Here is an 11,096-nt window from a genome sequence, read left to right as displayed (position 1 = left end):
CAGAGGCAGGCGGATCTCTGTGAGTTCGAGACCAGCCTGGTCTACAGAGCTAGTTCCAGGATAGGCTCCAAAGCCACAGAGAAACCCTGTCTCGAAAAGCAAACAAACAACAACAAAAAAAGAGTCCACACAATACAAACCACTACTCCATTTTTAAAGGTTTTATTTTTTAATTGTGTATATATGAGAGGGATGGGAGTATGTATAGGTGAACGCAAGTGTCCATAGAGTCCAGAAGGCGTCATTGGATCGATCACCTGGAGCTGGAGTTAGCGGCTGTTGCAAGCTGCCCAACAGGGTACTGGAACTAGGGCCCTCTAGAAAAGCAGATAAACTCTTAACTACTGAGCTCTCTCCTGCCCCACTATTCTCTTTTTAAGACTCTTCTCATAGGAGTCGAACTTGAACACATAAAGTCTGTAAGAATCAATTGCAGCAGGTGGGAAGTTAATAACACATTGTACATTTGGAAAACGCTTTGATTAAATATGAAATGAGGGGTGTCTCAGCAGTTGAGGGCATCTGCTGCTGTTCTAGAGGACGCATGTTTGATTCCCAGCATCCAAATGCCAGCTCGCAACCATCTTTAACTCCAGTTCCAGATCCAATGCCGTTTGCTGGCCTCGGTGGGCAGTGCATGCCTGTAGGGCACAGGCAGACAGACGTGCAAGCAAGACACCCATACAGAGTTTTAACAGTTGAGAGTAAACCATGAGTCTAGACGTAGTAACTGACAATGGCTGGATCTGACTCATTGGCTCACATTTCACGCTTGTGCTATATAGATCAAATTAACAAGTGACTAAAAACGAAATGACTGACAAAGGCTGCTCCTGGACCATCTGAGACAGTCCAAATACTGACTTGGCTCAAAGAAAATAAAACTGAAAACCCTTGATCTCACCCCCAAGAACCATGCTGCACCCTATCTGAACCTTGGGCTCTCTACCTACCAACCTACTCAAAACCACTACTGAGGATGGTGCCCTACTGCTAAGAAATAAACAACACACGGGGCCTTTCGGGTCACCTAAATAGTAGAGATGGGACCAGGCACGGTGCGGTTGACAATCAGCTCAGTGAAGGTCCTGGGTTTGGTCCCGGCGTGCGGTTGGGGAGCAGACCTTTGAAAGACTGTTTCGGACCTCCCTGATATGGACTTATCTTACACCAGCTGAGGAAAAGATCATACGCTCTTGCCCTTCGATGGGGCCCATTTTCTAAAGCAAAGTTACTTCCGAGTCAATTTGCATAAGGGGGTGTCCCTCTACATCATCTCACACCCTCAGCTGAAAACTAAAGGTTCAGCTTTTCTCCACGTGGGAAGGTCTGGGAGCACCCTTTCGGGGCACTGAATGCTCTTCGAGATCTTGGTTTTGTGTGACGCTTTGATAGATCCGGCAACGCCAGTTTTATGTCAGACCAGGGAGTTCCCGAGCTGGGCCCTCGCTCTTAGGAAAGTCTCACAAACTTCTCCCTTCTTCAGCTCCCCAGACGATGGCACCCTCGGGCTACTCGGTGCCATCACGGTCCTAGGGACCCACTGTGTTCTCCTGTCGGTTTCTTCAACCCCTCGTGTGAGGAAATCATGAGCTCGTTTCCTTTACCCGCTCTTCACACGGCCGTGGCGAGGAGAGCTATAGCGCGGGAACATGGCACCCCAAGCGAGGTGCTAAACGCTCAGCGGCGGCAGCGCTCTGCGACTGCGCAGGCGCTGGGAGGCGGGGCTCCCCTTCCGCGCGCTCGCCCCGCCCCTCGCGCCGAGCCGGAACACGCAGGCGCTCTCGGGCGCAGCCGCCCCCGTGGTAGCCACGGACCGGTAGGGGGAAATGCCCTTGGCGGTTTGCTTCGCTCCGTAGAGGAGCGATGGGGAGGCGTTGGGCCCGGCCTGAGGTAGGAGGAAGCCCAGCTGTCTCCGCTAGTGCCTGAGCCGTGATGCGCGCGTGGGCCCTCTTCTCCGCGGTGCTCTGGTCTCTCGTAGGAGGTGGGGCTTGGCCCGCAGGCTCCTCCCACGTCCCACCTCTTCCGCGCCTCCCCTCGCCTGCTCCCTGCGGAACCCTGGGTCCTCTAAACACTAATAACTCAGAGGTTTTCTTTCCTCCGCAGTTGGAACGCAACGTTCTTCCTTATTCAGTAAGAAAGGCTTTGTGTACGGCACGGTAGAACAGCCAGGTAATAAGTGCCTCTTCCCACGCAAGGCCTGTCCCCAGAGCTGGGGATGCCGTGTACCTGCTTAGGTTCTGCCCTGGAGGGGAAAGGGAACGAGCCGGTGTGACGCCTGCTCTGAATTCTGCAGTTTCGGGAGTTTGCAACATTTCGTCCTCAAAGCAACGCTAGTCTTATGTCCCAGTCTCCATCGTAGTTCTGGGGATCTGATCACCTCTCTTCCAAATACTCCTGCTTTGTAACGGGGAAAACCACTTAGCAGGGTGGACGTCCTTCTGGAAGGCTCGTCTCTCCTTGTGTATCAACCAGCTCTACTCATCAAGCTCCTGCTCCAATGTTACCCTCTGTAGTTTAACTTTCCTACACTCTTCAGGAAACATTAGTGAGCCAGCTATTTTGCGATAACTTTGAGCCACTTCACTGTGTTGTGTATAGACCATTTCTACATTTAAGGCCTTTCCCTTCCCAACACCACAACTACACCGAATTGTACGATAGCCTTTATAGATTCAGACCCTGGCAATGATTGGGCCTGAAATATCTTGAGATCACGTACTGTCGCAGCTTCCACCAACCGAGTCAGTGGAGATCTCGACAGAACACCTTCCTAGTCGTGGGACAACAGGAAGCGCAAGGAAAATACTAAGTTTTCAGTTTTGAAATAGTTTATCAGTCAAGCTTATATCCTCTGAACATTAACTCCACGATCCCTTCAAACAATTATTGGAGCTATTTATGAATGTGTACGTTGTAAGGCACTTACATTTTAATGGACTATCACAGAATATATATTGTTCATATATTTTTATATATATATTATAAATAATATACACAATTTATATATCCCGACAAGGTATGGTTTAAAGGCTTACCATGAGAAGCAAAAATGACTTCATTCTGAATGACAACTAGCATCCAACATGTTTTGACCACTTTTTAAGTACTGAAATCCAGAAAGAATTAATTGGTATTATTGGGACAAATAAATAGGAGTGTGTTTCTTTTGTGGTATAATATAGTTACTGCAAAAATTTGTTTTGTCACAGTGAAAATATACGTAAAGTTACATCAGAATAGCCCTGTCCTTATTTGTATGGATATTAATCGTGCTAATAAAGAAATAGTGGACCCCGCCTACTTATGGATTGGGCCAAATGAAAACACATTACAAGGTAAATTATTTTAATATATTTTAATGATGTGAACATTGTTTTTAAAAGTGCTGTCATTGTTGAAAAGAACAAATTCAAAACATTTATCAAATTTATTTTATTTTTATGTGTATTTTTTTTTGCCTGCATGCATGAATGTACACTACATGCACGCCTGATGCTCTCAAAGCTCAGAAGAGGGCATTGGATCCCATGGAACTAGAGTTTAATAATGGTTGTGAACCACCATGTAGATGGCTGGGAATAGAAGCCAGATCCTCTGAAACAAATGCTCTTAAACACTTTCCAGCTCCAATAAATTTAATTTTAACTATAATTAAATTTGCTCAACATTTAGGTAAGTTGTTATTTTTTTGACTCTATGACTTAAGTTCTTCCTATGCAAAAACTAAAGCAGATCCAAAGGATGGCACAGGCCTGTGAGCAAAACACTCAAGAGGCTGAGACAGGAGGATTACAAGTTTGAAGGTAGCCTGAGCTAACCAAAGAGATAGTTTTTTATTATTTTTTTTCCTAGTGCTTGGAATTGAGTTCAGAGTCAGCCTCTTTGGCGCTCTTCCACTGGGCTGTCCTGCTATGCTCAGGCAGTGATTTTGTGCCCCACTTCCCAAAGCTATTCAACAGTTTTCATAAGCACTGAGGTTTACCCATGAAACGCCAGTGATATGAGAGATTCAGTATGTAATTTTTCATCTTAGAAGAATACCTTAGGATATCAGCATTATTCATTTGTCTTATGTAAATATATATGTATACATACATATATAAATTTACTGAATTACGTGAATCTGTTAAAACTAGATACCAAGAAATAAATTAACAAAGATTTCAAAAGAGTGCCCAGCTTATGTAGCGTTTCCATAGAGTAATATGACAATTAAGGGTTTTTTTTTTCTGGGTTACTGGGTGTGGTGGCACACTCCCTTAATTCCAGCACTCAGAAGGCAGAGGCAGGCAGATCTCTGAGTTCAAGGCCAGTCAGGGGCTATATAGTGAGACCCTGTCTTAATTTTTTATTGGGTTCTTGAAGTTGAAATAGTTAATTTTATTTTTTGGCATGTTTGTTTACAGCCCTGAGTTTACTGAATAATAATTAAGTTACCTGTTAAGTAACCAAGTAATTTCCTCTTTCTGATTAGGGAATCGCCAAATAAATATAACAAACACAGGAAAACTGGTGGTGAAAGATTTTATAGAGTCATTATCTGGACTTTACACATGTACTCTTTCCTATAAGACTATCAAAGCAGAAACCCAAGAGGAAACTACAATAAAGAAGAGATATGACTTTATGATCTTTGGTAATAATATATTTAATTATAATATGATAATTGTATAAGCACATGAGCCATCTCCCCAGTTCCCCAGAAACATTCTTACATTTTAAGATTTATTATGTATATTGTATGTGTGGGTTACGTGCCTGTGAGTGCAGGGACTGGCAGAGTCCCGGAGAGAGAGAGCGGGCTTGTGACGGCCTGGAGATGGAATTATAAGCAGGTAGGAGCCACCTGCTGTGGGTGCTGGCCCCTCAGCTCTTAACTATTGAGCTGTGTCTCCAGCTCCAATGTTTTATTGATACTCTTAACTTACCCATATTGCCACCCCACAGAGGCCAGTTGTCCTAAGTAGGTAGATACCAGATGACAATGACTTTTTTCATTAAAATTATTAGTTATATGTATTTCATAAACAGACTTATGGAGTATTCTATTAGATAAGTAAAATTCTAAGCTGACTTGAAAGATTAATGATGTTTGATATTACATGTTTTTGAATTTTTTTTAATAGCAGAGATTAACGCAAGGCACAATTGTTTTTCTTCTCACCTTTTCCCAAAGCCTATCGGGAGCCTGATTATTCTTATCATATGGCTGTGCGTTTTACCACGAAATCGTGTGTAGGAAGATATAATGACCTGCTCTTTCGAGTGCTGAAGAAAATCCTGGATAATTTAATCTCTGATTTGTTGTGCCATGTCATAGAACCATCATATAAGTGCCATTCTGTTAAAATTCCGGAGGGCGACTTCGTGTATGAGCTATTCATAGCCTTTCAAGGTGAAACAATTTTACAACATTGATTTTATGACTTTAGTCAAAAACCATGATAAGATTGTAAAATTAACTGTCATGTAAATGCGAGAGGTCTCATAAATGACAGGTTTGAAATGTTTGCTAATCACTAATATATACTAATGGCTGCTTGTGCTTTAAGCGTCAGCAGATCAGCTGTTTGCCTCCAAATACAGTATTTATGGTTTTAAGTCAGTATCATTTTATTAACATAACCTTTAACTATGCAATTTTAGGAAAGACATTTTATTGTTTTTTATTCTTGATGACTTGAGAGGGAATACCCAAACCCAATCTATTTCCAATCTCATCTTGTAGTTACTCCCACTAGCCCCCAGATGGAGTAAAGTCACAGTGCATGCTATTCAAACTGTGTGCCTAACCTTACTATTCTGGTTAGAGCTGGCTTTAACGCACGTACGTCTGCATACCAACCAAAGCATGTGGGGCTTTACTGGAGTGTGTGACACTCTTTAGAAGCTGGTGTGTACCTGTCCTGTTTTTCTCTCCAGTGAATCCTTTTGCACCAGGCTGGAAAAGTGTGTGCAACAACTCTTCCGACTGTGAAGATGCCACTAACCGTAACATCCTCAAGGTGAGCCCACATCCTGATGGGAAAGCCCTTGAGTGACCTAGAAAGATTTTGGTAAATGCTTTGTCTTATTAGTAGGAGTTCAAGGCCAGTCTGGGCTACATGAAAACCTATGTCAAAAGAAAAACATTCTTTAAGAATCCATCTCAGGATGTCTTCTGACTTCCACATGCAAACCATGGTATGCACGCACCCACATATGCATATGTGGTACTCATTCGCACACAATACGTGTATACATATACACACATATGAAACACAACACTACTGCTCAAGGTTTTTTTTGTTTTTTGTTTTGTTTGGTTTGGTTTTGGTTTTTCAAGACAGGGTTTCTCTGTAGCTTTGGAGCCCGTCCTGGAACTTGCTCTGTAGATCTGGCTAGCCTCAAACTCACAGAGATCTACCTGCCTCTGCCTCCCAAGTGCTGGGATTAAAGGCATGTGTCTGCTCAAGCTTTTTAAAGAATGATTTAAATTTATTCCTTCTAAATTTTTAAAATTATGTTTGTGACCCAGTGGTGGTGGTATGCACTTTAATCCCAGCACTCAGAAGACAGAGGCAGGCAGTCTGCAGAGTTGAGTTCCAGGACAGCCAGGGCTACACAGAGAAGCCTTGTCTTGAAAAACAAGAACAGCCAAAAGGTGTCTTCATTCTGTCGTGTTCCCTATACCTATAGTGTACCTATAGTGTGATCTAAGAAGTCCTCTTTTAGGCTTAGTTATTATTACAGCATGTCCCAGAGCCAGAATCACACAATTAGTTGTAATGCTAATTAAAGCCTTGATTTCTATTTTGCTTTGATCTTTTAAATTTTTATTTGTGTATTTTGTGTACATTAGTTTTAGCCTGCATGTATGTCTGTGTGTCATATACATGCCTAGTGCCTGAGAAGGCCAGGGAAAGTCATAGGATCATCTGGAATTGGAGTTACAGGCAGTTGTGAACTGCCATGTGGGTGCTACGAATTGAACCTAGATCCCCTGGAAGAGCATACCCTTAACTGCTGTGCCATCTCTCCATCGTGACTTAGAAAGTTAGAGATCATGCTTAATTTATGTATGAAAAAACTATTATAAACAAATCAAAGCAAGCCTGTGTGTGTGTGTGCGCGCGTGCGTGCGTGCGTGCGTGCGTGCGTGTGTGTGTGTGTGTGTGTGTGTGTGTAAGTCCATGGGGTGTGTGTAGGCTACAGTACCACTTTTCTGTCAATCTCAGGAACACTCTCCTCCTTTGAGACAGGGTCTCTTCTTGGTTAGGCTAGACTGTCTTCTAGCACACCCCAGGAATTCTCCTGCCTCCACCTCCCCAACACTGGGATTACAGGCAAGGGAAGTGCTTGGCCACCTGAGCCATTCCTAACACAAGTTTTTATAACTGTTTTCCTTAACCACTTCCTGTATAAATTAACATTAATTAGTGAAGTCAAAGCAAGACTCACTCTAGGTTTTAACATAGATTTTTCAGGATTTCATTTAATGCATGAGCAAGAAATATTTCTGCTACATTTTATGGCCTGTGATTCATGAGGACTTTGATTATTGAATTAGTAATTGTAGTTTTCTCTGGTATTTCTAAATCTCAGGCAAGAGATCGGATAGAGGAGTTTTTCCGGAGCCAGGCATATATTTTGCACCATCACGTTAATAAAACTATACCAGCGATGCACTTTGTGGACCACAGTTTTCAAGTAGTGCGCATAGATAACTGTCGGCCAGGCTTTGGGAAGAACGAAGGTCTGCACACCAATTGTGCTAGCTGTTGCGGTAATTATACAATATAAATTCCTAAATGTCTGTATGTTCCAGAGAAAAGATGGACAACCCACAAGGGTTATTGAACTGGATCTTCTCATTGATCCTTTCATAGAAAAGAGAAGTAAAAAACCTTGAAAGCCCATATTTCTAAATCCCAATGTATATTTTTTGTACTGTTCCCTCTTAGTTGGCAAAGCATTTCCATAGTGTTCTGACATACAATACAGTTCTGTGCAGGACAGCCGAATGGTCCTGCCTGGGAAGCACAAAGCTAGGACACGAGGTACAAACTGCAGGCAGGCACTTATAAACGAGGCACCCAGACGGCAAAGACTGATAGAAAGGAAAACACGGTATTTATAGACTCTTGCCTGTAACAGGCTTTCTCAGACCACCAGCCCCCAAATGATGACGCGCAGACTTATCGTTAGTTATGAGAACTCAGCCTTATCTGATGCTCGTCCCACGACCTCTCTTAACTTATTATAACCTGTTTCTCTTCATCTATGTTTTTGCCTCAGGGCTTTTTACCTTTCTTTCATTCTGTATGTCCTACTCCATGTCTGACTGGCTGGAGACTGCCCGGCTGCCTGGTCCCAGGCATCTTCTTTCTCCCTTGGTCTCTTCTTCTCTCCAGAGCCTAGATTCCTCCTCCTACTTATTCTCTCTGCCCACCAACTCCACCTATCCCTCTACTGCCTAGCTATTGGCCATTCAGCTTTTTATTATACCAATCAGATGCCTTAGACAGGCAGAGCAACATAGCTTTACATTGTTAAACAAATGCAGCATAAACAAATGTAACACACCTTTACATAGTTAAGGTAACATTCTACAACATAAACAATTGTAACACACCTTTACATAGTTAAAGTAACATTCTGCAACATAAATATAACACATCTTTACATAATCAAAGTAATATTCCACAACACTCCCATTTTTAAGATTATCACATTACAAAATTTGAAGTAATCTTCACAACTTAATTGGCTAAATAGGTATAGGTATCCTATATAAAAAGGTGTAATATTGAAGATGTTTTTGTATTGTTGATATGTGAACTGACGGACGGCCTGCATTTTCTCTTGCAGTGCTCTGTAGTCCTGGTACATTCAGTCCTGATGCTGATGTCACCTGTCAGATCTGTGTTTCTGTCCATACCTACGGAGCTAAGTCTTGCCCATAAACTTCAAGCCCAGAGATGAAAGCGTGGTTACTTGCCTCTGAAGGTGGAGACAGATTTGTTCCCATCTGAGAGCATCATAGATGCCTCCCTACAGTAAGATCAGTAAGAGCAAGACTCTGGGAACGTGCGTTTAGAACAACAGAAGAGAGCTGACATGGCACCGCTAAGAAGGGTTTGATTCAGTACCACCTGTGTGCGAGGGGAAGTTAGTGTTAGTGGATGCTTGAAATGAAATATGTTCTGTTGTCTATAAACTAAAACGTGCTTTGTACCTGGTATTAAGGTCAAAAAGAGAAGTGAAGTATAATAAAACATTTCTATTTTCCATATATTAATTTGTTTGAAATTACTTCTATCAAGACATGTATAATACATTTTTTAATTTTGTTTTTTAATGCCAGGCAGTGATGGCGCACGTCTTTAATACCAGCACTCTGGAGGCAGAGGCAGGTGGATCTGTGAGTTAGAAGCCAGCCTGGAATACAGAGCTGGTTCCAGGAGGGAGGGAGGGAGAGGAGAGAGATAAGGAGAGAGAGCTCTGAAAATCTAAAAATCTCAGTTTGAGCTCTTCTCTCTTACCAGCCTCATTTTTCTGCCTCCTGGACAAACTACATTCATTCCTCATGTGTAGAACCTCTCCCCCTCTTTCCTCCTCCCCTTCCTCCTCCCCTCCCTTCATCCTTTCCTTCCTTTCCTTTGTGTATATGTGTTTTGGAGACACCAGCCTACTCTTAGCCCATGTTAGCCTTGGAGTCCTTGTTGTCCTGCCTGGGCCTTCTGGTTGCTGAGATTACAGTCACGGCCACCACACCCGCTCTCCCTTCTGCTCTTCGTGCGTTGACTTAGAGTCATACGTCCACCCATCACTTTCTTCCTTGTCCCCCTCCCATTGCTGATTTTATCAAGCATCACACTCTTTTATACTTTAAAGCTTCATCCTTGTAAAATGTATTAAACATCGTCGCTGGCTGTGGTAGTCCACACCTGTAATCCCAGCACTCGAGAGGCACAGGCAGAAAGGTTGCAGCGAGGCTGAGGCCAACCTGGGCTACACAGCAAGTTGCAGGCCAGCCTGTGATTCCTGTAATTCCTATTACTCGACTTTACCTACTTAAACATGACCTTGGCAGTCTTTACTTTGTCTCTTGTGATGTTATCTGATCTTTTGAGATATGGTCTTCTGTAGCCTAAGCTAGCTTTAACTTGTTACTAAAGATAACTTTGATTTCCTAAGCCTCTTTTCCTCTATCTCCCAAGTCCTGGGGTTGCAGGCCTGAATCTGCCTACTTAGAGAGTTATAATGAATTAAATTAGCTACTGAGTCTGCATCTAGAAGTCAACTTTTGGTTCCCCTGCTCACTATTTATTTTGGGCTTTGAAATTGTTTCCTGGTGGCTTACTGGGTCACACTCCCCCACCCATAACACCCTAATCCAAAATAACCCATTTAGATATAATACAGCAAAATAGGAAGGGCGTGTTGGATGGTAAAACAGAAATTAAGTTCAGTGACTGTCGTCTTCTCTTTATTAGCATAAAACAGGTCCTGAAATGGCAACAAAGTTACATCTTCACATTATTCAATAAAAACAAATACTGTCACTTCATCCTCACTGTGTAGTGTTGGGAAAGTCCCAGCCTCTTTCATCTTGAGTCTATCATAGAAGTCAAATGTCACCTAACTGTTATCTACCAAACATCACGGTTAATTGTTTTGTGCTTTGTACTGCTACAAGGGTATTTTCCAACATTAGTAGATTATTAATGAGGAACATTTGGATCCCATTTGTTTGGTCTAATATCCATCTGACTTCTGCAGTGTGGAAAAGCTTCAGTTTTAATTGTGGGAGTCTTGCCTTTCTGACTTGTGGGTGCTTTTGCTTGAAACTGTTAGTGCATTTACTGTATAGTTCAAATAATATACTTTAGTAACAATTCTCCGGCCATATGCAAAATACCATTGAAGTAAAAGAAAATTACTGATCATACAAATTTTGAAGAACAACATTTCAGGCTAGAGAGATGGCTCAACTGCTCTTGGAGAGGACCCCGTGATGTGGGAGTGTCATATATCAATCTGTTGATTTCATTGGTTGAGTAATAAACAAACTGCTTGGGCTCATAGCTTAGAACATAGGTGGGTGGAGT

The 11,096-nt window shown here is 42.5% G+C and overlaps 1 protein-coding gene across 1 annotated transcript; it reads left to right on the top strand.

The window, feature by feature from the left end:
- Positions 1-1,801: 1,801 nt before the first annotated feature.
- On the top strand, positions 1,802-9,272 carry Zpbp2 (zona pellucida binding protein 2). The gene is made up of 8 exons (XM_005368277.3): positions 1,802-1,984; positions 2,107-2,172; positions 3,213-3,338; positions 4,478-4,639; positions 5,180-5,398; positions 5,926-6,008; positions 7,588-7,768; positions 8,854-9,272. The coding sequence occupies exons 1-8, from the start codon at positions 1,936-1,938 to the stop codon at positions 8,946-8,948; spliced, it is 981 nt and encodes a 326-aa protein (XP_005368334.1). The 5' UTR covers positions 1,802-1,935; the 3' UTR covers positions 8,949-9,272.
- Positions 9,273-11,096: the final 1,824 nt, after the last annotated feature.

This window comes from Microtus ochrogaster, unplaced genomic scaffold, assembly GCF_000317375.1.
Source record: "Microtus ochrogaster isolate Prairie Vole_2 unplaced genomic scaffold, MicOch1.0 UNK31, whole genome shotgun sequence".
Classification (NCBI taxonomy): Eukaryota; Metazoa; Chordata; class Mammalia; order Rodentia; family Cricetidae; genus Microtus; species Microtus ochrogaster.
Note: the sequence above shows the minus strand (reverse complement) of the source record. Positions and strands in the feature narration are given on the sequence as shown.

What these genes read in the sequence shown, in the direction of transcription:
- Zpbp2 (XM_005368277.3), top strand. Translation starts at nt 1,936, where the DNA reads ATGCGCGCGTGGGCCCTCTTCTCCGCGGTGCTCTGGTCTCTCGTAGGA. An exon ending in GCTATTCATAGCCTTTCAAG is followed by an intron (nt 5,399 to 5,925) that starts GTGAAACAATTT and finishes TTTTCTCTCCAG; the next exon opens with TGAATCCTTTTGCACCAGGC. An exon ending in CAATTGTGCTAGCTGTTGCG is followed by an intron (nt 7,769 to 8,853) that starts GTAATTATACAA and finishes TTTCTCTTGCAG; the next exon opens with TGCTCTGTAGTCCTGGTACA.